Raw genomic sequence first — 26,810 nt, forward strand, 5'->3', positions numbered from 1 at the left:
CTGAGTTAAGGGCGGTGTTCAGGGGTCCAGCTGTGGCAGCTTGGTGTAACGGATTCAAACCTACAACCTTCTAATTGGTTGTCCAATACCATAACCACTAATCTTCCACATCCCTCAGATATTTCTTACAGTTCTTGCAGTATTAAACCTGTTTATCAAATGCATGCATAGTCAAATATGTAGAAACTCTAATATAGTATACAGTGTTATATAGACTGTTACAGCACATCTTGTGTACCCAAATAGAGTATGTGGATCACATTCATCCACCTGAGTGTATCATGACTGTAACAAGAAATTCTCTCTCATTTTTAACAGTTCAAAGGTGATTCAGTGTGTTAATGTATTTGTTATTACCAGTTTATTACAACATTTTTTCAGCGATACTGTTTTTAAAAGATATGATACCTATATGATACAAGGATGATATAAAAGCTGGACTTGTATAATGTAATACTTGTATAATGTACATTGTGCTTGTGTATTTATACAAGCCATCGCCATATTACACACGCGTAGTACCATTTACTGATGTGATTCTTCTCAGTCGGTAAAAATCCCCTCAGTATTTTCAGTTTATTTTAGTTGAATATGTAACACGCAACTACACGTATACTGAAAGTGTGAGAGTGCACCGATGATGTTAATTTCAAACGTGCAGACAGTTGTTGATCAAGCATAAGAACAAATATGCACAAGCTAAACCCATTCTTATCAACATAAGAAACAGTAATTAGACTGATGGTTTTTTTGTCTAATAGCTTGTGGCTAGTTTAAATATTTTTAATGGGCAAGGAACCACCTACATATTTACCTCTAACACTTTATTATCATGTCAGCTTTTGTTTAACTCCAGAGAAAGTTTTCCTTACTGTTTTGGCACTCAGCTTAATCACCTTGGTACTGATTTTTATTTTTTCAGTGAAGGTACCAGATTATTATCCTAGGGTTATGAAATGTGAAGGAGTATCAGAGGTGAAAACAGTCGTGCTATAGCGACTACTTTGGGAAAACAGATATAGGTACTGATTGTGCTTGTCGTTGAATTAGGAGAGAGAGAGAGAGAGAGAGAGAGAGAGAGAGAGAGAGAGAGAGAGAGAGAGAGAGAGAGAGAGAGAGAGAGAGAGAGAGAGACTTGTTTCTTCTTAGGAATGCTTGTATAATTAGATCCCTGCTGTCATGACAACCAAACTGGATTTTTTTAGGGGCCTGAGGCTGAGATTAGAGTCAGTTATAGCAGTATGAGTCAGAGTCTGAGACACACAGTCATACTGACATGGCACATGACACACACGCACACACATACACACACAGAGAGAGAAAGAGAGATTTTTTTTTTTTTTTTACACATGTTGCTTTATACATTTCAATCTGGAACAGAGCAAATGTGTCAAACAGGACTGTCGGCTTCGTACATTATTATTTGCTTGTGTAATCCCTTATTTGTCTTTCACACACACACACACACACACACACACACACTCATACACACACAAATGCATGCCTATGAACATTTGCCTTACGATCCATACAGTATGTGGACCTAAAGTAATTATTAGATGTAATTATTAATGCTACTTAGTAAATTACAGCTAATTAATAAGTTTACACCGGAATCTCACAGTAACCTTAAACTCAGTGACCAAATGAAACATTTTGACCCCTGTGTGTGTGTGTGTGTGTGTGTGTGTGTGTGTGTGTGTGTGTGTGTGTGTGTGTGTGTGTGTGTGTGTGTGTGTGTGTGTGTGTGTGTGTGTGCGCATGTGTGTTAGTAAAAGCTGTAGTGTTTGTAAAAGAGCATTTTATCTCATGGGGTCTAGCTCACTGGTGTCCAACTCACTGGGGCCCATGCAAGGTCAGATTGCTCAAGGTTAGAATCCATACAGTATATAATAGGTCTGATGTAAATATGGAGCTCACACACCAAAATGTATTTTATTAATTTAAAGTAACAGTGCTTAACCGAGCTCCATAACACACTATCTGTCAAGAGCGACACTCTGACCTATAAACACAAACAATACAGCATAATGTTAAGTCTGCTGTATGAAACAAATTAAAATCCAACATCATGCATCTGGCTTCTTAGAGAAATATGCAGTCTCTACGTCTTTCACACACAAACACACACGTGCACCCAAAGGACTACACTAGCGTTATCACACAGTTTCAGAATCACAGAAAAATAAACTCTTAATCAAATTTCAAAAGTTCCCAGATCATTCTGATTACATGTGCATTTGTGGGTTGCCAGGAGACAGTGTGTGTTTATGTGTGCGTATATGTTTGTGTGTGTGCTGGGAAGAGGAATGTGTGACGTGTGTACAGCACTTAGATGGGCGTAGACGTCTGAGAGGCTCTGTTCTCACAGAGAGAACGAAGGTTCTGAGTGGAAGAAAGACGAAAGGAGGGGACGAGAAGAGAGGAGGCGAGACACTGGAAGTCGTAAAGTGTCTAATAGCTCTGTCGGTAAAGAGTAACTACCCCTTGGGGCCTTCAGTACGTGGAGTGGGGGGGTTGTGTGTGTGTGTGTGTGTGTGTGTGTGTGTGTGTGTGTGTGTGTGTGTGTGTGTGTGTGTGTGTGTGTGTGTGTTGTCAACAGTAGGCAGGTGCAGGGTTTAAGTAGTCTTCTCATAAGGTCTAGAACGATTCTCAAAACCTGATCTACACAAATCACTTTAGAGAGCCACTGAAGGCGAGTTCACTTTATAGCAACAGCTGAAGTGTGTGTGTGTGTGTGTGTGTGTGTGTGTGTGTGTGTGTGTGTGTGTGTGTGTGTGTGTGTGTGTGTGTGTGTGTGTGTGTGTGTGTGTGTGTGTGTGAGAGAGAGAGAGAGAGAGAGAGAGAGAGAGAGAGAGAGAGAGAGAGAGAGAGAGAGAGAGAGAGAGAGAAAGAGAGAGAGAGACAGAGAGAGAGAGCGAACGTCATACTTTGTATCATTCCAGTCACTCTCCTGGGTTAGATAAGTTAACTAGTTATTTATATTAGCTAACTGGTATTAGCAACTAGCCAGTATCCAACATTACAAACGCTAATGGTGAAGCAAATCAAATTGTTAAGCAATTAATATAGATAGCTAGGTTTGTTTTTCTGCATTTCTTCTAGCATTTCTGCTTTTCCCTAAATAAATAACTATATAGCATGATATCAAGGATGTGTGGGAGTATAATTTACAAGGCAACTATATTTTTAATTGGTTTACTTTAAAAGCTCAGATTTCTTCAAAGATCAATATTTGTGATACTGTAATATACATTGTAGGAGTCAACTGACTTTATATCCATATGTTTAGGTAAAGTTTTTTGGGAGATCACACACACACACACACACACACACACACACACACACACACACACACACACACACACACACACACACACACACACACACACTCACATACACACATAGACTGGCTAGACTGTGAAGCAAATGAGTAGCTAGAACAGCTCATCAAACAGAGAAAATAAAAGGCTGGGTAGGTCGTGAGAGTGTGTTATTGCCTGCCGTCTGCTGCCTGAAAGAGGGGAAACAGGCTTGCTCTTTTATTAGCAGCACTGCGGCGTAATTGCACCCTGCCCCTTCCTGTACTCCACACTGGTGGGGAGTGGAGGGAGGGAGGGGGGACTTGGGCTTCTGACGTTATACAAATTGGAATTCCCTTCCCCGTGCGCACTCGTTCACTCACTCACACCCTCGCTCTAACCCCGTCTGGCTCCCAGACACTCTCTCTCTCTCTCTCTCTCTCTCTCTCTCTCTCTCTCTCTCTCTCTCTCTCTCTCTCTTTCACACACTCGCACACATGGTGTCTGCAAGGCTGTTGGGCGCTCCCTCGTAAGACTCACTGCAATCTTCTGGATTCTCACAGTCTGAGTTTTAAGAAGGGAGAGTAGGAAAAAGTGCAAAAAAAGTAACAGGTAAGCATTGGAGCCTTCTTTTTTCAAACTTTCAAGTGAAGTTCGGGTCAGGAGGCGATTTCTGCTGTTTAGCTGGAGCACTTGTTTACATTATAACGTTTGTCTTCTCGAAGTAAACTCGCTGGGTGTGTGATGGGGATGTTTGTGAAAAGAGAGGCTGGCCTTTTCAGGATGGTTTGTCCTTAGTTGGTCATGCGTGCATGAGCGCTGAGATTAGGTCCGAGGAATCACCAGAGTCCGCGGTTGCCGTGAAGTCCCATCTGACAGAAAGGTCATCTGTAAATAGGTCCTCTGAATGGGATTTCTGTCTGTCTGATAGTGTGGGTCTGTCTTTGTGTGCACACTGACGCCTGTCAGCCAGACGCGCGTTTTTGGCCGGGCGCAGCGGAGGTCGTAAAAAGTTCTGGAAGAGTGGGCTACGAAGCCACACAGTGCGCTGCAACATTCCACTCATTGTTCTTGGGGCTCGTAAGACTGAGCCAGATGCCGCACAGCCTAAACAACTCGGAAGAGAGGGGCATGAAGTAGGAGTGAGAAAAATATGCCCAAGGTCCCACACTAAAGGGACAGGGTAGAGGAAAAAAATCCAATAGAGAAGTGTTACTGTATGAAGAGAAGGAGTGTGAGAGATGACAAAAGGAAGAAGTCCTGGTCTTAAACCTGTCATTATTTTTGCTTTGTTCTAGCTGTGGACTGGAACAAGAACCAAAAAAGCGTGTGCTTGTGGAACAAGTGCTTTGTGTGTGTGTGTGTGTGTGTGTGTGTGTGTGTGTGTGTGTGTGTGTGTGTGTGTGTGTGTCTGCGTGCGTGCGTCTGCGTGCGTGCGTCTGCGTGCGTGTGTGTGTGTGTGTGTGTGTGTGTGTGTGTGTGTGAGGGACAGCTTGACCCCTGACACTTCCATGGCTTTATGATGTGTTGAAGTAATGGGTCACGGCTGGGAGATTGGTTTACACACACTTACACACACACTGACTAAAGGAACATCCTTTATTTCACTATCTTTAAAGCTATAAAAAGCATCTTATTAAGTGACATTAGCTTTGGCAGTATTTGTATTTGACATAATAAAGTTTTTAGACAACACAAATCCACGCTATGTCACACAGTGGCAATAAAGGCAGTAGATTGTCCCTTTGGCTACTTTTGTTGAGTCATGACTATAACATCCTGCATAATTACAGCTGGGAATTTACAAAGTTTGTAACTAGCCTTTTACCCATAAATTCCTAACTACGATGTAATCAGCCTCCAAATGGTTTTCTGTAGAAACTGAGTTATTAACTCATAAAAATAATCAGCCAGACAAAATCATTTAACTTAAAACTTTAAACATCCGTATGTTTATACAATAAAAAAAGGAACATAAATAAAAAACGAGAGATGGTTTGGACAGAGTGTGTACTGTTAATCAGCTTCTGTGCAACACACACATACACGTACACACAGGGGAGAAGCGTATCTAAAGCGGGTGGAGAAGAGGACCCAGCTGTTTCAACTCTCTACTGGGGAAACAGGCATTATTATCTGTCTCTCTCACTCTCTTGCACTCTCTCACACACACTCACACACATATACTGTATATACAAACCCACATATATTTCTGTAGGCCTACACACTCGTTCTCCCACCATGACCTACTGTAGTGCTAGACGATAACACAAATGACCGACTTTTTTTTATGTTTTATTTAGTATTAAAGCAGATGGACCACTTTTTTTCTATTGCTAAATTCTAAAATGCAAGCTGTAAAGAGATGTGTATGAAAAACAGCAAGGCGTAACATTAAGAGCCTGTAGCTTTAAGTGAACAAAGTCTTAAAATCTCTCACCGTTCTGAGGAAAAGTGGGATTTGTCCCATTGCCTCGGTCTATGTTATGTTCTCTCTCCTCTGGCATTTTCTGAGATGGAACCACTTTCGCCACACCACCCTATGAGCTGTCATTCATAAGAGGGAAAGATTGAGCTCATTGGTGTTAAAAAAGCACCACTTCAACCGAATTGAGGAAAGCGGAAAGGAGGGGAAAGATCTGATGGAAACTATTAATGGACGGTGCGAGCGAGAGTGTATAAAGTGTCGGGATCCTCCCTTCATCCATCTCTGCTCCATCAAGAGCGAAGGAAGCTTGGTAAATGGTTCAGAGTGGTGGAGGCAGTCGGGAAAATGCATTTACTCTCCTTCTTCAAATAGCGTCACTGCTTCAGAAGACCTCTTTATTCGTTTTTTATTCAATATTGGGTTTTACATCACTCCAGACCATTTAGTGTGAAATGTTCTGCAAATGATTGAAGGTCCTTAATGTTTTTTTGAGGGCATAGACGGGAATTTGAAAGTTTTTGAAACCAATGATCTCAAATAGCAGCATTCAAAATGAAGTATTTTGAAAATTTGTGTAAAACTTTCTGCAAATGGCTTCAGGTCCTGATTTTTTACATTTTTTATTTACATATTTAGCTATTTTATTTTATTTATTTATTTAATTTTTTTGAGGTCGTACATGAGAATCTGAAAATTTCAAATAGTATGTTCTTTTTTTTTTCTGTACCTTTTTTTTTTTTTTTTTTTTGCTGAACAGCCATGAGCTGAGCAGTTGTGCGTGCCATTGTTTGCGAGAGATAACTTGATATATCCATTCACACTTCCCCTTAAAAACCTCCTTGCGCATAGACATAGAAAGTGAAATATACACACACACGTATCTGCACACACACATTGCACACACCATATTTAGCTGTAGATTAAGTGCTGTAAATGTAAGTGGATAGAGTCATTTATCTTTTATCCTTAGACAGCAGTAGCAGTACGTATGAGTGGAGGAAAAAGTATGGTAGACACAATTTACTCTTAGTTTGCCTGTTACAATGGAACACACACACACACACACACACACACACACACACACACACACACACACACACACACACACACACACACACACAAAGAGAAGGGAGTTCCCCAGGTGGGTGATCCTGCTCTTGTAATGTTCCTGTCTTTGACTGTGTGGGATCGAGATGGAGTTTGAGGTCAGATGATCACTTCAGAGATAATTCCTCTTTACAAAGCAGCAAATAGTCAAATTATGAGAAAAGAACGTTACTAAGAAAAATGTGTATATTATTTATTATTAGTATTATTATTATTACTATAAAGAAATAATATAGTGATTTGCAGCTGCACGTTGTATATTAATTTATTAATTATTTATACATTTGGTATGTATTATTATTTTTAGGTTATACGATTAGGATTATGTCAGAGTATTTTGTCTGATGCCTGCAGTATCGCACTACAAGGAAATCGTCTGCAAAATTCATAGAAATTCTAATGGACGAATGATTTCATTTGATGATATCAGTATCAGTGGCACAGGACATAGAGTTCTACTTCACAGGACTGTGTGTTGGATTATGAGCTCAGACTACCGTCCGTGTCGAGTTCCTCGTCTTCTTCCCGTGTTCAGGTTGGTTCCCTCTGGATTCCTCATACTGTCCAAAACCGGTTAGGCGGATTGGTTATGTTAATTTGGCCCTCGGTGTATGTGTGTGTGTGTGTGTGTGTGTGTGTGTGTGTGTGTGTGTGTGTGTGGTGGCCTGTGATAGACTGTTGTCCCATTCAAGGTGAATTCTCTTATCTTGTACCCAGTGATCCTAGTAGCTTCCAGATCCACTACCTGTCCTCTACCTATCCACTATCTAATCATCAAATGATTTATTTGAATTTACTAATTTTTAAAGTCTTTTAAGAAGCTCTGCCCCTCTCTCTAACCTTCACAGTTTATAACCTGTGCAAATTCTTATCAGTTTGTACTCATGAGGCTATGCTGGTAGATGTAACTGAACACCTGTGACGTTGCCGTCCCTTCTGTAAGCAGGCATAAAGAGATTCTTTATCACAAAGTAGAAGTCAATCCCTCCTGAATGAAAAAGTCACACTGATCTTGAGACAGAACTCAACTCATACTTCCTGTATGACCTAATGTAGGCCTGTCATTGAGAAGCTATTTTTATAAGGTCATAGGAAGTGTGGGCACTGCAAAGTGCTGAGAGAGGAAGAAGCGACCACAATGATCTGCAACTGCATGACAAAGACGCGGGTCAGTGGGATTAATTCATATAAGGAGCTTTACGGAGACCAATGCCTCAGCTTGGGATGACCTTACAACACACACACACACACACACTCACATATATCCCCTTCTCTGCCTTTTCCCCAGTGTACCTGCTGCTGGCCAGGGGAATTCCTGGCAGAGTGATTTTTAACCTTAATGTCTGAATCACATTGCCAGGGATTTCCAATGGCTGGTATGAAGAAAGCGACCCAGACGGCGCACACTTCCCGTCAGAGACCCAGACAGACACACACATGCACAACTACACACAAATTCTTAATCTTTCTGGAATGTGTGTGTGTGTGTGTGTGTGTGTGTGTGTGTGTGTGTGTGTGTGTGTGTGTGTGTGTGTGTGTGTGTGTGTGTGTGTGTGTGTGCCCACGTGAATACTGCAAGGCGCTGACACACCCGCTCAAGCCAGTATGTGCATGCAGAAAGTCACTTTTATGCACACACACACACACACACACACACACACACACACACACACACACACACACACACACACACACACACACACACATAACAGAAAAATATATAATTTTGCTTCTTGAATCTGTGGTAGCAGGACTTAGCCACATGTGAACAGTGTACTAAACCTCCATGTTCACAGTGGTTAAGTTCTGCCCCCCCAGGGTCAACACACGAGTCCAGATGAAGCAGAAAATTTCTGGTTAATTTACACCTGACTATGAGCATCTATCAAACCATCACCCTGATCTTGATTTCTACATTATTAATCAAATTTCTGACTATAATATAATCTCGTTCATTATTCCAGCTCTTATTATTATTATTATTATTATTATTATTATTATTATTATTATTATTATTATTATTATTATTAAAAAGTACTCAAACAGTTGGAGGAAATTTAGGTTGTAACATTTATAAATAATAAATACAGTAAGGGTTTGCATCACAATGTTAATAGAATGCTGCTCAGACAATGCTCCAAGTTAAACAAAAACATGTTGGGGACATTATCAGTCTTATGTTATGGCAACGTTGAAGGAACGTTTACAAAATGTTGTAGGAAATGTTAGCAGAAAACTTCGATAGCTTAAACGTTTCTTTGAATTTCCTAGGACATAAAATATAAAAATAAAAATAATAAAAAAAAACCCATTTCTTTCTAGTCCAAAAAGTTTCTATAACACAAATAATTTCGACTTTTGGCATATTGATACATTTACCTGAGTGTGTGTTTTTTTGTTGCGTGCTTAATGTCATACTGCTGACTGGTGTTTCACCTAAACATTTCTCACTCTAAGTGGAATTGTGCCTGTGGTTGCTATCGATTTGCACATCAGCGGTGTTCTGTCTGATTTTGTGCATTCTGTGATGTGTACCAGTTTCAGCTAGCGTCTCCAGCTAGTGAAAGTCTGTCATGCAACAGTTTTCTGTTCAAAGCACTGCACAGCACAGTTAAGTCAGTCTATCACAGTCAGTCTGTGTCTGCCCAAACACCCATGGAGTCGGCATGGAAAGAACCCTGAGGAAATATTCACCGAGCTGCCAAACTGCCTTTAGAAATGGAAAACCGAGTATAAATATACAAACCAAAAACAAATGTTAAAAAAAAAAAGGAAAGACCTCAACTGAAAAATGACCTCCGTCGTGTTTTTTTCTATTCACTACCACATTTTTTGGATGAATGGATTCAGATTTGAACAACATTCGATAAAAAAAAATAGAAATAAAGTCAAAACAAATATTTTGAAAGAATTTTTTTATATATGTATGTTTACTCAGAACATTTTGCCCATGATAATGTAAGTAAGGAAGTAATTAATAAGTACAACTCAGTGAAGGCTTTATATCAGATCTCCTGCCTCTTAACAACAAAAGTCCAAGTAATTAAGCTTTTTTGATTGCTCAGAAATCAGCAGGATATTCCAGATATTTAATTTAGCGCTTTCAGACTACCACACCTGAAGTACATGTCTGTTTCTCACACTCATGTGTTATTCTTGGACTAGAATCCTGTAGGTGTGTATGGTATGTCTCAGCGAATGACTGTGTGTGCGTATTGTGAGTATGTGTGTGAGAGCATTTATCAGGTGTGGTTTTAGGAGACAGAATTCTTTTTGTTTTGCTTTGTTTTCTTCTTGTGTGCTTTCAGGACACAGCGACCACACAGCATTTAAGTTCTTATATGAGTATGAAGAGCCAACGTCTCACAGAATGAGTGCAGCGTTTTGCACGCATGTGGGTAGGAGATCTGAGCGTGCGTCGTTTATAATCTCTGATATGAGGTCTCCTTATCTGCAGTGCTGAGTAAAAATATATCCCAATGGTGTTGTGTATTCGTCTGTGATGCAAGGCTTGCGATTCTTTTTAATTCTCCCTATCACAGAGAGGAAAAAACAACAAAACAAACGGAGTTGTTCATGGTGCTAAACAGAGAAACAGTGAATAAAGTGGACAAGAAAAAGAAGAAAGTGAAATAAGACAAACTATAAGCACAATAAAACAGAATGGTGGAAAAACAGCACGCACAAATGATTCTATTGTCGACTGACATTTTCATGTATTTGGAGTTATATATTATAGGTTATATATTCACGCATGTAACAATTGCTCTGTGTGTGTGTGTGTGTGTGTGTGTGTGTGTGTGTTTATCAAATATGTAATCATTTATTGTCACCATAAAAAGAAAAATAATAAATAAATTTACTAGTTAATTTTACTTTAATAATAATAATCATCATCATCATCATAATCACTATTACTAATATTATTAACGTTATTGTTTCATTATTATTTATTATATAGATACATTATATGTATATTTTTCTATATGTATAATAATAATATCCATATTATATTGTTGCTATTATTGTTAATACTATTTTCTTTAATTCACTTATATACAAAATATAAAACACAAATAAAAATCAAATCTATAAATAAATTTTATGTAGCTGCTTTGCACTGTAACTGTGTTTATGACTAAATACATTCATACAGAGAGCTGTATCATTGTAGCTGTTTCTCTGTGCAGTGAATTGTGGAGGCTCACAGATTTTCTCTCTCTTTCTCTCTCTCACTCTCACTCTCTCTCTCTCTCTCTCTCTCTCTCTCTCTCTCTCTCTCTCTCTCTCCCTCTCTGTGTGTGTTACAGTGTTTGCCGGTGTTTCTCTCTCTCTGGTCTGTATCAGTGGGCTGGTCTCCTGTGCCTGCTGTGCTGATAATCAGTGTCTCTCTTCAGCTGGCTCAGTTCAGCAGGAACAGGGGCCTGGTCTTGCCAACATAACACCTTAGAGACACACATCCACATCCACACACATACAGACACACACACACACACACATCCATACACGCACACACACACAGATATTCATGCCACCAAATGTACACTCTGGGAAAGTCTACACTCCTGCGCCCTCCACAGCTGGAACCCAGAGCGAGAAGGTTATATACAGTTTATTTAAGTTATTAATGTGATCATTTGTGATAATAAAAAAGTAGCCTACCAATTACTGTCTGGCGCCAGTGACTTGTCCTGTGACATCAATAAAAGTAAGACATCAATAAATGCTAAAAGGCTCCAATTCAAATTGAGTGTGTTGTGTCTGTTTCCTTGTGATCTGAGATTATCTGAAACGAGTCCAAAGCTTCAAGGCGTTCACTGTCTTTTCGCCTGTCCTCTTGTCATTTGGACAGCTTAATTTCCACCATGAAAGCAATTAAAAAAAAAAAACATCAAGAAACACCGGTCCCCTCGTGTGACCATGGAAACTGAAATACATAAACAATCATTTGTGTCAGATTTCCAAACAAAGAGGAAGTGACGGCTGTATTTGAAAATTAATCCACACACAATAATGCCTTGGTCTGATTATTCAGAGATCAAAAAATGTCCTTGTCTTTATGTAGAGCAGTAATATAGGCTATTTGATGGTGCTACATAGCCATTCACACAGAATTAAATCATTCAGAAGGGATTACATGTGGTTATGTAACACACCATTGAACGAACGCACACTGGCACCTTGAACAGTATAAATAAATGATGCACAGTGAAAGAGCGGTTTTCCAAAAAAAAAATAGTTCATTCAAAAAGTTGAAACATAAATGTTAAGGGAAACCCATCACCTTACGATGATTAGACACATTTTCGCAGTGCCCAAGAACACACACTCCAGACTACACACCCTGCTCAGTAAATAACACGATCAGTTGGCAGGATTTGCATTTAGTCAGCATTTTTTTATGAAGGAGTGTGTTTTAGGTCTGGATAAGGAACCGTTCCGAGGAAAACCATTAATGTGCAGGTGTGGTGCTGTGATAATATAAACGGTAATGTTGTGTGTGTGTGTGTGTGTGTGGAGGGGGGCTTCAGGTCCGGATGTTTGCTTACACCGCAGCCGTCGCCATAGTGACAGAGAAAAAACTGTCCGTCAGCAGGAGCAGATGGCTGCGTCAATGTGGAGAGTGACATCACCACACTTCCTGTTTCGAAGAAACTCATCAGCCGCTTGCTCGCTGTCATTCACAAACGTTTTGTCCTCTTTCTTTCGTTTTCAATCGTAGGCATACACATACTATCTGCTTTCATCTTTTACTGCTTGATTATCTTTTTGAAAAGCAAAGATAACAAAGAGGTACACCCACATCAAAAAATGTCTATAGTTTTTACAGGTTTATTGTTGACAGAAGGAGTAGATTTATTATAGATTCCAAATTTCCTGTTATAAAACTATGAATCAAAATGGAACCTTTCTAGTGATTAAATCCTGCTAATAATATAAAGAGACAACTAACACAAACCTGCTCTGCTTTTTCATTACTAAATTATTAGGTCTCATCTGACCAAGTCTTTCCGAAACAGAATGGTAAAATAGTTTAAACAAAGCATTGGTGTGGATTTCATTCATTCATTTCATTAAATAATGGTTTACTGAGTAGGAGAATATTTTAAATGCCACCTCGGGATACTATAACAGCACTGGATTAAAAAAAACAAACATTTTTCCATTGTAAATCTTGCACACATTTATCCCAGTAAGGAACAAAATAATTGTCGGTTTGGTGAACGAAGGATGATATTTGAGGACGAATCCAAGTATAAACAGGTTTAAAACTTGGCATAAACTCCAGTAGACTTCGAACCTAATCCCTCTGTCTCTATTACACACCTGCTGACACCTTTTCAGGTCTGCTAAAAGGCGGGAATCACCATGGGAACAAAACAGGTAAATACAAGCTGAGATAAGGGTGTGAGGACGCTGTTCTGAGCAACACACACACACTAACAGACGCACCACACCCTGCAGCTGGATAATGCTCCACTTTCCACCTTTGGCTCTCTCTCTTTCCGCCACTATGAGTTATACTTGCCATTATTGATGCAGTGGCAGATGCTGTACTGCACGACATTACAATAGCGTGACAGCAACTCATTGCCTCAAGCATTCAGCCACCAAACACAAGTAAGCATATCTCTTATAGTTAAACACACACACAGAGTATAACCTCAGTTCTAAGACACTCTAGTAAACAAGTCAAAAGTGGTTGCAGTACTTCATGCTGTACTAAGGCTCGCTCTCTTCTACTACTTAAATAATAAAATAAAGTTTTCCACAAACATTGGCTCAATCATATGAAAGTTAGGAAAAATCCATAGAGCCATCAGCCCATGTCAGCAAGCTAAAGCTAGGCCCTGAGCAAACACACGTTACTGTAATGCAAACAGTGGCACTAGGAGAGGCGGCCCATTAGTGGTAAACTCCATGCAAAACCACAGAGAGGGAGAGGAGGGCGGCGGCTTACTGGAAACAGGAGAGCTGGGAAAAAATGAGACGAGTCCTCCATATGCAGAAAGAACTCGGTTTCAAGGGAAAAGGCTACAAGTCTGTGACACATCCTGCAAAAACGGAACGGGATGATAAAGGTGTGAATTGAGTTGCACTGCAGGCATGTAGTAAATAAACAAATGAAACAAAAATATATAAGCTTAACATTATTCGGTTAAAAAATATCTGATTTTTGATTTATTAACAGAATTATCACTTGGGGTGTTTGGTTTAAGAGCAAGTCCACTGTCCACTACTACAAATATTCTCCTTATGTTATTATATTGTTCATCCATAAGATGTAAGCACCATGGCGCTACAAACGTGTGCTGTAAAAAGGAAGACTTTAAAAAGAATGCAAAACTTGATCAACAAGAAAAACTGTCTTTACATCTAAAGCAGGTAAAACTGCAGTTCATTCAGGTAAGATCCAAAGCTGAGACTCGCACAACAGACACTTGATCCGGGATCCTGGAAGATTGGAAGAACTCCACACTTGCATTCCAGAGAGAACACATACACATACACACACATTCACACACATACGCACACACTTTCCCCTGTCAACACCGTCTTTGTCATCTTATCTACCTATCTACCAAGACTGGCACACAAACACTGGCTTTCTATTTTCAATGCATCACTAGACAAAAATGCACACAAGCCCACATACTGATAAGCCAGAAGACCGTAAGTCAGATATCTGCATATATAATATAATATTACTGAAGAAATGAGAGCAACATTTGCCTTTTACTTTGCCTTTGCCACCCTTTTACTATATATATACTGGATGTACTGGATGTACTTCCTCAACTACTAAATATATTCTGTTCTCTTGTCGGTGCTTTATTTTATGTATCTCTCTCTTGTAGCATATTAGATTGTTTACTCTGCACTAGGTTGCATACTATGCACTTTACCTTTTAGTCCTCATCTCTGTGTTGTTTTATGTAGCACCATGGTTCTGGAGAAACGTTTCCTTGTAATGTATGTAATGCATCAGCTATATATGGTTGAAATGACATATGATAAAAGCTTATTGACGTGACGTACCTCAACAATAACACCCTAATTTACTTATCGAAGAACACTATTTTTCTATCTGATTACAAACTGAATCTGGCTTATGTTTGTGTTGTGTATGTTAAATATTAAAAACAATCTTATCCATCCATTTTTGGGCATCTTTATTGTTTAATCCTACACAAAGTCAAAGGAAGCCTGGAGTCTATTCCAGGAGATTCAGGACACTAGATAGGGACCCATCACAGGGCATAATCACACACAGACACACAATTACAAACAATTTAGAGATGCCAATCAACCCACAAAGTATGTCTTTGGACTTGGGGCAGAAAAATATATGTAAAATATCATTCTTTTACAGAAGAGTAAAGATGTTAAAGTATACTGTTGGCAGAAAAAAATAAATTGAAAAAAGGTTAAAAAAATAAAATAAAAAGTCATATTTTTTGTAATTTGTCATGAATTCTGCTCATTTTCTCAGACAAACGTACATATATTATGTACATACATAAAGTCAGATAAAGAGTCACTGCTCGGATGAAGTGGGCAAAGGGAGAATGACACGTTGTGCAGCCGGTTTTATTTACCTACAATCTCCATGTATACACAGTACATGATAATATGGCCAATGTGTGTAGCTCCAAGTGCAACCACTGAAGCGCCTCTTCAGGAGAGGTGTCATGTGTGTTGTGCTCTAGAATAACACCTGATGCCACCGGAGTCTGTGCCCTCGAGGGCTTTCTCATAGCTCCAAGCACAAAAGGATGATGAATGCTGACATTTGAGACAGCACAACTTGGGACACTTCCTATAATTAGGCCAAACAGGTTGTCTTATAAACCTGCTGACATCTAGGTTCTATGTTTGACATCTAGATGGCAAATATCAGAAACAGATAGTAATGTTGAAGCCACAAGTCTGCTTAGAAACACACATGATGCATGCTAGATCAGTTACACTTCAGCTTTGGGATAACAACTACAATCTAGAAGTGTAACTAGTGTGTGTGTTTGTGCATGGTGCAAGACAGCCACCAGGTGGTAGAACACAGACATAGCAGTTAAACCCAGCTAAACACAGTATGAACATGTCAGAACCATCCCAGTAACACCAAGGAATAATCATGAGTGAGAGGTTGCAGAGATGTTTACTTATTCCCATGAGTCTGGACATGGTCTTGTTTTTTTGTTTATTGTGTGTATGTGTTCATGTATTTGTCTGATGTTTGTTTGATTGTTTGTCTTGTGTTTCTAATGTACATCATAGCTAATACTTAGTACTTTTATTAAGTGATTGTAGCTTTATTGTTATTTCAATATGTCATTTTATTTACTTTTATCTTTTTTAGGGTGTCTAGGGACTACAGGTGAAACCCAATAGCCATCTGGTTAACTCTGGCATATTGACAGAAATGTTTATTAATATGCATTGTCCCTGAAACAAACAAACAAACAAACAAACAAACAAACAAATAAATAAATGAATGAATGAATGAATGAATGAATGAAATTAGATGAGGGGCTTAAAATATAATACCTATCAATACCTAAGATAAAAAAACTATTAGAGCCGAGCAATGCGTTATAACATGGTCATATCGATGGCATAATAAGATTTTATGATGTGAGCAAAACCATTACATACACACCAGCAGAGGCTGGATGACGTTAATAATAGCATAGCAGCAAAGAAAATAAAACTAAGGTTTATTATTCTTGACTCATCCTATAGGTTACTATATAATCATTTTAAGACTAACCCCTTAGTCTAAAACAACATGTGAAGTGAAGTCTATTAGCTTGTTGAATGGTTTGAGGCAAACTTTTACTCATTTGTTTACCTTTTAATACCTTTAAAATAAACACTGAAAAAAAGGAAGACAAATTTTGCCAACAGGCACTATACACTGCATAACCCCCCTTTCCTTCTGCTGATATTTGAATAGCTATCAGTAAAAATGATTCTGTACATTACAGACACACACCTTTTTTATTTTATTTTTTTCTGCACAGCAGTTTAGTATTTAGCACGTTTTCCTCACACTCTTGTGGATGGCGTCTCTAATTTCTACCTGTTAGATATGTGGAACACACCAAACATTTAATGGGGTGAATGTCCTCAGATAGCAGGACAGACTGAAAAATGTGGGACAAAATTAAAGTACATATTGCATAACCTGTAATGCACAATTCATGGAAAAAGATTATTAATAGGATTGGAACATGCAAAAATGGTGTGGACGGATTTTATTATCATTTTCATTAAAAACAGATGCACATACAGTGTCATATATTTAATTTAAGTAGTATTAGGTTGGCTTAAGTTAAGACCTATACCTATAACAGAGCAAGTTTAAATTTTACTTTTAAAGTGCAAATTTACTTAAAAAAAATAAACAGAATAAAACAAAACAAACCCTACTTTCTCTCATTCATCCTTACTCATATGTTAAAGCACTCCGAACTGAGCCTAGCCCCACTTTATCATTGACAATGTAGATGCCCCACTCTTAATACTGCAAGTTAATTAATCTGTACAGTATGAATCTGGAGTATGTTAATGAAGGTCTTATAAGTTGTTAATGAGTGTTGTTTAGCAGGTTTCAGGACCAAGAAGTGAAGAGTGAGCGAGAAATTGAAGTATAACAAGTAATCACCAAAATGAACATTTTTTTTTTGGTTGTTGGTCAGGAACAGAAAGAACACTGGAGACCTCCACATCATCATCCTGCTGAAGCTGAAAAAAAAACCCCATGAACCAGATATTGCCATTTAAGAGACCTGGTAATATAGTCTAATTTTATTAGTTTCTATGTTGATGCACTGATACATTTCAGCCCTTTCCCATATCATCACTGAATAACACCATTATCAGCATGATGCCACAACCTGGTTAATGTTTTGAAATCACATACACCGAATAGCAGAAGTTTCAGAAATGTTTAAAGAAAACTGCAACTCTTAATTTTTACTACATTAACTCCTCACATCAATTTATTAAATGACGTAAAATCTGTAATTCTCCGATGATAAAGCTCTTGCACAGAGGAGGATTGAATGTTTACAGATGTTTTACAACTATAAACCTGAATGTTTGACATAAATGGAGCCATAATCCCCCACACACACCTACATACACACACACACACACACGCATGCGCGCACATAATAAAAACGTGCCTCGATGTTCTAAACCAAATTACATATGCAATATGTATAAAATAATTGGGCAGCTGTGAAGAGGTAGGTGGAGTCCGGGACAAAAACATACCAGAATAAAAAAGTAATTAAAAATAAAACCCAACAGGAGATGAAGTTGATGTGAAAAAGAACAAGAAACCACAGGAAAAAATAGCAGGCGTTGACAGTCACTTTTTATCCGACATCAGTTTGCTGGCTTGATGTGCAAACGTTTCAGCCACAAGCAGGGGAAAGACTAAAGAGGCATCTGCATAGACCTGAGACAAAAAACAAAACAAAACACACACACACCAAGTTATTACACAACCATCATCAACAAATTAATAGTATTTTATATATATGAAAGCATTCATACTGCAGCATTATTTAGAGAAGGAATTCAAATGCTTGTGTGTGACAATCATGAGTAGAAAGCATAATATTAAAACATCTCCAAAAATTGAAAATAGTATTATATGATTTTTAAAGCCAAGACAAATCATTTCTACTATTGTCACTCATTGTGTGTACTGTTTTTTATACATGAACATTTGTCCATATTCTGGAAAGGCACCAATACTTCTGAAATTGCTTATATGCTGCTTAGGGTAAAGAACAGGCTTGCATCATTATCATAGTCTAAATTCTACAAACACTATATAGCCAAAAGATGGACATCTGACCATCACACCCGTGTTTGCTTGTTGATCTTCCCAAAACAACAGGCAATAAAGTAAGTTTGTCTCCTCTTTGTTGCCGTAACAGCCTCTTCTTTGAACTCTTCATACTAGATATTGAAACGTGGCTGTGGAGATTTCTGTCCAGTCATACACCAAAGCATTAGGGAAGTTGGGCACTGATGTGGGATGAGAAGACTGGACTGGAGTCTGCAATTCAATTCATCCAACAAGGTGTTCAGGGCACTGTGCTAGACACTCAAGGTTCCTCTACACCAACAGTGGAAGCCTTACATATTGGTGAGGTGGTCAGGTTCCTACATATACTTCTTTACACAACGCATCATCCCACTCGTAGTTAGAGGTAATGTCTAACATTACTTTAACAGGTTTGGCATCCATGCGGATTTTCCCCCAAGAGACAGCTTCATCTGGTCTGGCCCCTGAGTCGGAGCCGTCAAACTCTTGCCCTGTGTTCACGTACACGGCAAAGTCTGCACCATTTCTCTAAGAACAAGATCAGAAGAGATTTTAGATCATCACTGTTCTTTTAGATCTAGTTTGTGTAAACATGTTTTTTTGCAGCATTACATTTTTATCTCATTTTATGCAACTTAGCAATTGTTGATCACCATCCTGATCAATAGTCCAATAAATCAGCTACTGAGTTACCTCATCCCCCCCCAACCCCCAACCCCCAATGTTACCCACCATAAGATTGGCATTGGCGATGTGGTGCTTCACAAGGCCTCCACCTAGAATGATCATGCCTGTGCTTTTGGCAAACACAGCTTTACAGTTCAACCTCCGGATATCTGCATTACAAAATCACCAAGAAACAAAAAGTGTGGATAAGTTTTAAACCTCTGAGGTAAGTCCAGACAGACAACGACCTTTGGCAGGCTCTGACCACTTTTACTGTGGAAATAATAACGATTTTTTTCCTATTTTTTGAGTGATAACCTTGAACATCTTTCTCCAAATGCAGAGCTCAAAGGCGAAATGCGTAAAAGGTTGGCATCTCTGGATTTGGTCACACTCTAAAGATTTAAGAAGTAAATGTATGAATTCCACACCATCCACAATGTCCAAGACCAGTCCTGGGTTCTTGTAGGAATGGAAATAGATCATATCACCCAATGAACCGTCAGTGATGGCGGGACTAAACACAGGGATGTCATTCTGAGAAAAAAGGTAGAAGGAAAAGTCAGTAGGTTCGAAATTCAAGATGATTCTGTCCCTAAAAGCAATGATATTTTTAAATAAAGCTCAGAGGAGTCAGTCAGTGAGCTTGCAATGAACCGTTGTACTGAACAATATCCTGTAATGTGACTTATTGTCTGTAATGTTCTAACAGATCAGTAAAGGATTACAAACAAGGCACAGGAATGTTAGTAAAAATGTGTTTTGATAAACAGTCTACCTTATAAGCCCAGTAGTAAACAGAGTCAGGGTTGTTGATTTCTTTTCCTAGTCTGTGGATCATTTTAGAGGGAGTCCAACATTTGCCCTAAGTATGAAACAGAACACATTTAGATTCATCCAACACAGATTAGAGCACAAGCTTATATTTAAGAATAATGGATACAATAGAGTACTATGTGCCACAGTGAGTAGCAATGTGTTCACAGGGATTCAGCGTTCAATTTTGTTCTCAATTTTCTGCTTGTGTGGAGTTTCATGTTTCCTGTGGGCGTTGAGTGGGTTTTCTTCTCACCCAGTGCACCCAAGTGTAAATGAGTAAAAGGGTGTGTGTATAATACCCTGTGGCCTACTGGCATTTCCAGAATAAAACCAAAAAGCATGCAAATTGATCAAAAGCCAGCTGATAAAAAAGTCTAAAAAGCACTGAAAGTTGTGATGTGAAAATGATCAGATCATAAATGAGATATTCCCACCTCTGTTTTCTGCTCCAACACCATCTGGTCCAGGATGGGCATCAGCCAGTCCTCAAACTTGCAGTAGTTGCCATTAGGGACCAGCAGATTGCCAATTCTAGAACAGAAAATTCTCTCTAAAATGCATCTACTGTGGAAGTGGCAAAGCTACAAAGCTTCCAGTGTCCAGGTGAAAACTAAGCTGCTTGTAACTACATTTTACAGCTTTTAGCAGAAGTAACTAGTGAAGCTACAATGCATAGACAGCCGGTAGGTCAATGATTACCCAGCAAAACAAACCAGTTGAAGTCATCTTTTGATAATTAAAGTGATGAAACAAGCTTTAACACAAGTCAAGCATAGTTAAGCTCAACCAGGTAGGTACTGGCTAACAAATCAGGGCCTGTATTCTTAAAAATTCTTAGTGTAAAGGGTTTATCCTAGTAACAAAATACTAAGAAAATTCTTAGAAATGTGGGCGTTTAACCTTAGGATTAAAAAGAAGATCCTAGTAAAGATAAAAGTTATTCACAAAGCAACTTAACCCTTAAAAGAGCCCTTAAGGTCAAAAAGAGTTAGGAGTAGTGAAGAGGACTATCAAGAGGATTAAGAGTTTCTTAAGCAGAGGAGAAAAGGGACGAAGAGGGAGAAGAAATGTATTGTATAGAATATTTAATAATGAATAGTGATTAATAAGATGCTACAGATTACATCATGTAGGGATTATTTTTACATAGCGGCAGAATTTACATAATTTGGTACTATCACATTTCTGCGCTGTGCTGGAGATGTTCACACTTACAATACATTTATTATAGTTGTTATTATACAGATGTTAGTGCGTCTTTAAATTGATCGGTCACGGACATAATCCCCACACGATATAACCTCAAATATCTTAATATAGAGACAAAGTGAAGGTTTATAATAGATATTTTTTTAATTGGACAACCAATCAATGTCTTCAAAAGAACGTCATACCTAGTGACAGAGTTAAGCCCCGCCTCCTCTCTAAGATAAACATTTTTGCATCCTTTACATTGCTTAGAGTTGCCCTACGATAGATCCTGACTCACTCTTAAGATAAGATTCCTAGTAAAGCGAGATCTGAGATCATTCTTAGAAGCTTTATTAATACACGCCCTGGTGTCACACTAGTGTCTCACCTGTTGATGCCTCTCTGTCGTAGCTCTTTGCCTGGAAGACTAAACTCACCCAGAAAGGTGGGAGCCAAACATTTTATGAGATCTTCCTCAATGCCTCCTGCTGTCGTCACGATCACATCCACCTGCATTAACAAAGCGTACAGCCAGGTGATGAGCACAATTATACAAAAAAAAACAAAAAAGACAGGACAGTCGGCAAACCTTCAAAAGTGGTCACGATGTACCATTTTATGCTGAACAAGGTAGCGGATGCTCTCACGGACCCCGCAGCTGATAAGGTTGGAAGTGTAGCCGAGGAAAATGGTACATCCTGATTGACTCTGGTCAGAGTCAGATGTGTGTTCCTTCTCCTCCACCGGCTCCAGACGTTTGTCGATCTAAAAATAAGACAATTAGCACAATGAAAATGTTGAGCAGCTTTTCCCATCCTACAACACCCCACAGTTAAAACTATGGCTTTGTAATAGGCAATACATATTGTAAGGGGAATATAAAAGAACGTCTACATTCCAATATCGTTTACATAGTGAAAAAAGCAACTTTTCAGCTACTGAAGTGCATGAAAATCTCAACTTATAGATGAGAAACTTGTCCATAACAGGAGGGAACTCTGTCATTCGGGTTCCTGAAATTCAAAGGTGAATAATGGTTTGATATTTGTGTGTGTGTTGTGGCTCAAATGTTCTGGCTCAGGTTCCAAATTGAACGAGAAAAATAAAAAGAAAAGAAAAAAATCTGAAAAATGCAGCCAATTAATTTTGTATTGAGAATTATTTCAGCAGTGTTAGAGCGTAATATAACGTTATAGTCCTACATTCCAGATATGAATACGGTTAAGGTATTTTTCATGACAAAGCTGTTTTTTATAGGATCTTTTGAATTATTATAAAAATAATCATTCTAGAAACAACCTCTCTGAGGTAATGTTTACTTTACTAAAGCTTGATTTTCACAAATAGGGAGATATTTTGTTGTTTTGTACAGTAACTGAAAAAGTAACATTGTGCGACAGAGTAATGCAAACTGCTTAAAATCGCAAGATGATATTTCACACAGCTCACTCAGGTCTAGACACATGCTTCTTCTTTAGTTATACGATACTTAAGAATCAAAGATGGTTTAGCAAAGAGAAAATAAACAAAGCAGATGGAAAAAGAAGAAGCTGTTTAAACTCACCATCTTATTGATCTCCTGTACAGCCATGGCAAAACTGCTAGCCTGGAAGCCCGTGGTGTAGTAGGATTGCAGCAGAGCTTTGTAGTCTACTCCCTGATTAAAATCATAACCTCTGATCTGTGGCATGTCCTCTGAGAGAGCACCACTTTCTCTCAGAACAGCATTTCGTGCAACAGTGAGGATCTGATTTGCCATGTTTACTGAAAGAATCATGTAGTGAAGGAACACACAGACAACACACAGGGATTAAAAAAATAACTAAATGTAACCTCTCAATAGCAAAGAACTTTGCCGATTAATTCCTTTGTTTAATCCGTTTTTGTGAAACAAACAATTTGGTCAGAAGATTTAAAAATGAGGTTGTATGAGACGATTAACCTATCCGAACGACGTAGCCAGAGGTCGGATCTAACGGCAACTAAAAAAGATGGATCTAGAATGATTTTGCCTGAAAGAGTGGGAAAATATTTCCAGGTCAAGATGCTGATAGACTCTTACCCAAAAAGAGTCAACATTTAGTGTTTAGTAATTTAAGGGTGTACATGATTTATCAGGATTTTCTTATACCTTATTAAAAACTGAAATTTCAAAAAGTCAAGAAGCTTTTATTGTCATTTCAACCATATATAGCTGTCGCAGTACACAGTGAAATGAGACAACGTTTCTCCAGGACCATGGTGCTACATAAAACAAAGCTATAGGGCCAGTTGTTCAAAGGTAAACTGATCGGATTTTGGTTATCGGATTGGATTAAATCTTGAAAATGGGTTGTTCAAAAGGGAAAGAAGGAATCTGAAATCCGATTAGATTACGCAATCCAATCCTAGATTTAATGTGGATCAAACCTTCAGTTTGTGTTGTTCAAAACTTGTCAGTAGGATTTGGATAACTTTGATCCAAAAAAAACAGGATTATCCTGATCCCAACAGGGGGAAGGATTTCAAGGTGGATTCCTGGAGGAAAATGTAGTAAAACTTTAAAATGGGTCAAATAATACGTTTGTATCATTTAGTGTATATACTTTTACTGAAACAAAACTTCAAAACAAAACTTCAGATCCGCCTCCTAAAAGCAGAGCTTGGAAATGTACGTCTCTCATCCTCAGATGAAAAAGAACCCTGAACATTCTTTATTTTGTTAACTATTGGATATTTAGCCATTTTATTTTTTTAAGACGTTTTCAAAATATCCACAATGTATTTGTTAATGTATTTTTATTTTTTATGACTAAGATGAGGGGTCATAAAAGAAATTATGAATGGAAGTGGATGTTTGTTATTTTTGGGTTTTGTCTCAAAATAAAAAACTCTTACAGTGACCCCATGTTGGCTCTTCTACCTGTTCTTTACATAGCTGGTAGCCCACGTTGTGATATGTTGTCACATTTAGAGCACTGGTAATCCGGATTTGGTAATCTTGAGAACGGTGTATCTGGATTAGGGTGATCCAATCCAATGTTGCTTTGAAAAAACCGGCGTAAAAGTAAGACGGATTGGGATGGGATTTCCAAATCCGGATCATTTTGATTCAGGTTACATTTTTTGAACAACTGGCCCATAAAGTATATAAGAGCTATAAGGACTTAATAAAGTCATGCTAGACACATAAAGCGCATCTTGTGCAAACAAGCCAAGACAAACAAGTCAGACAAGACAGACAGGATAAAAGAAAAAATATATATAAATACATAAATAAAATTTATAAAGCAGTGTTCTGACTTTTTATACCTATTGTAAAACAAGTTAGATGTTCAGATGTAATAGCACTGTATACGAGTGCAAATGCCAATTAATATAAATGCCAATTAATTAAAACAAAATTTAATATGAATGCCAAAGAGAAACTGGATATTTAGTCACTGGTAGGATTTCACAAGAGGAAGAAAAGAAAAAGAAAAAAGATTTATATGACCTGATTTCACCTCAGATATCTCTCTCTAAATGTTTTGGCCTTTTATTAAATGATAGATAAAGTATTACAGTTTAGATCATTATAACTGAGTTCTTGCTAGTGAGCTATTAACCATCATTTTAATCAAAGTAATGCAAATATAAGTAGTGAAAGAATTACACCAACAGTAAATATCAACAGCACTTATTTACACTCATAGTAAATATAGCGGCTCTGTTTAATTAGTCATCTAGCTCCAAGACCTGCAGTAATTTAGGCTCGAACCTTATTATAATTAGATTATAGGTCATATGTTCTTTTAGGTCATATCTTCACTATTATTATGAAATGCAGCATGTGTTTGATTGCTAATAGCTCTAATAGCTCTTATTATCATCACAATGGGCAACTGAAAAACTGCAACTAGTTTTCAGACGCGTTTAAAATGCTTCTTTGGACGTGACATAGAATCTTTCAATCATTAACGTAAAAACTTACCTTCTGTTGTTGTAGCTGAAGTATTAGCTTCATGGCAAGCTGTAGTTACATCACCCTAATCGTGCTGCAGCACTTCACGTGTGTTCTCCTGTCTACGGCAACCGCAGGGGAACAAAATGGAGAAACGCGTTTTCTCGTGATCTCGATCATGATGATCATGTATTTTATGAAGCATTCACGAGAACCCTAACAGGGGAAATGATACGATATGCTGGTGTATGATTAAGCTTAGATTAAGGCATACGTGATTGTATATATCTAGCTGGTTAACTGATACTGATTAACAATGATGTGGATTCAGTAGTTGGTTAACAGTACTGGTGTATAATATATGTGACGTGACATACGGCTAAGTATGGTGACCCATACTCAGAATTCGTCCTCTGCATTTAACCCAAGTGCACACACACCGTGAACACACACCCGGAGCAGTGTGCAGCCATTTATGCTTCGGCGCCCGGGGAGCAGTTGGGGGGATTTCACCTTGCTCAAGGGCACCTCAATCTTGGCCGGCCCGAGAATCTCGAACCCCTGACCTTCAGGTTAGGAGTCAGACTCTCTAACCATTAGGCCAGGACTGCCCCATTTATTTATCATTTAGAGTTTAGATTTTGTTACAGATTAATGATTAGTGTAAAAAATAAATAAATAGATCTTGTGCATTGTCCGAGGGACAAAAGGGGTGTAATTGTAGTGGATATTTTCACTTTAGAGATGTCCTTCTGTGCTTCTCATGACTGCTACAGTTATTGTGACTAGAGATTGCAGTTGTTTTCCTAAAATGCAGACCGTTCCCATGGGACCTTTGTAGGTACAGATTAGCTTGAGCAGGCGATGCTTCTAAGCCAAAGGTTGATGATGTTTTGCTTTTACATGTCCTGTTTCATTTCTATAAAATCCTGATGTTATCCATGATCAGGGTCCTTCCTCTCTCATGTTACACGTAGAGTGTTGGGTCCTGCTGCGCAGCTGAACACAATAAATTGTGAAACCTTTTTTTACTCTTGCCCGTGCCTACCAGTGTGATATTTTATACTTTAATTTCTCTCAAATCTCAAAGCTTCCACAACAACGATTAACTAAAAACTGTAAACAAACAATGAAGACAGCAAGTAAGCACATGCTTTTTAAACTAAGCCATGTGTGAGTAGCGATAAACTGCTTTGCAAACTTATAAAATTAACAAGTTTAGTATGAGAATGAGATGAAAATGAAAACACGTCTATAGTGGCTTGCAACATTTAAAACAGCTTTGCATAAAAAATAAAAAAAATGCCATCAGAAATCACAAAATTAGTTGAATGGAATCTTGTTACACTATATGTATATGCCAAAAATACAGTATATGGTATGTGGACACCTGACATTATGCAGGTCTTCCTCAGGCTGTTGCTATAAATTTCAAAACAAAATTGTATTGGATGTTTTCATTCATTCACCTTCAGTGAAATTAAGGGACCCAAATCTGTTCCACAATAAAAATGCACCTGTAAGTGA

General features: G+C 38.3%; 1 protein-coding gene and 2 long non-coding RNA genes across 6 annotated transcripts in view; 1 reads left to right on the forward strand and 2 right to left on the reverse strand.

Annotated features, from left to right (window-relative positions):
• Window positions 1-7,775, reverse strand: part of LOC113639557 — a 20,105-nt gene extending 12,330 nt beyond the window's left edge. The window contains exon 1 of the long non-coding RNA XR_003439855.2: window positions 5,743-7,775. This is a non-coding gene — a long non-coding RNA (uncharacterized LOC113639557). The remainder of the gene's footprint in view (window positions 1-5,742) is intronic.
• Window positions 3,416-11,583, forward strand: LOC125138706. Its single transcript, XR_007137919.1, has 2 exons — window positions 3,416-3,914; window positions 11,148-11,583. It is a non-coding gene; the product is annotated as an uncharacterized LOC125138706 (long non-coding RNA).
• A 6,051-nt stretch (window positions 11,584-17,634) lies between these two features.
• dhps (deoxyhypusine synthase) lies at window positions 17,635-25,468 on the reverse strand. Of its 4 annotated transcripts, XR_003439869.2 has the most exons (11): window positions 25,314-25,468; window positions 22,926-23,125; window positions 21,974-22,126; window positions 21,750-21,871; window positions 20,605-20,701; window positions 20,130-20,216; window positions 19,783-19,888; window positions 19,418-19,521; window positions 19,001-19,213; window positions 18,713-18,916; window positions 17,635-18,307 (listed from the first exon to the last, which is right to left on the reverse strand). XR_003439869.2 is itself a non-coding variant. In XM_027141706.2 (10 exons), the coding sequence occupies exons 2-10, from the start codon at window positions 23,118-23,120 to the stop codon at window positions 18,218-18,220; spliced, it is 1,080 nt and encodes a 359-aa protein (XP_026997507.1). In that variant the 5' UTR covers window positions 23,121-23,125; window positions 25,314-25,467; the 3' UTR covers window positions 17,635-18,217. The 4 variants fall into 4 exon arrangements, 2 of the variants coding, with proteins under 2 accessions (XP_026997507.1, XP_047656529.1); XM_027141706.2 differs by lacking the exon at window positions 18,713-18,916 and having other exon boundaries at window positions 19,088-19,213; window positions 25,314-25,467; XR_007137874.1 differs by lacking the exons at window positions 17,635-18,307; window positions 18,713-18,916 and having other exon boundaries at window positions 19,088-19,213; window positions 19,670-19,888.
• Window positions 25,469-26,810: the final 1,342 nt, after the last annotated feature.

This window comes from Tachysurus fulvidraco, chromosome 15 (assembly GCF_022655615.1).
Source record: "Tachysurus fulvidraco isolate hzauxx_2018 chromosome 15, HZAU_PFXX_2.0, whole genome shotgun sequence".
NCBI lineage: Eukaryota > Metazoa > Chordata > Actinopteri > Siluriformes > Bagridae > Tachysurus > Tachysurus fulvidraco.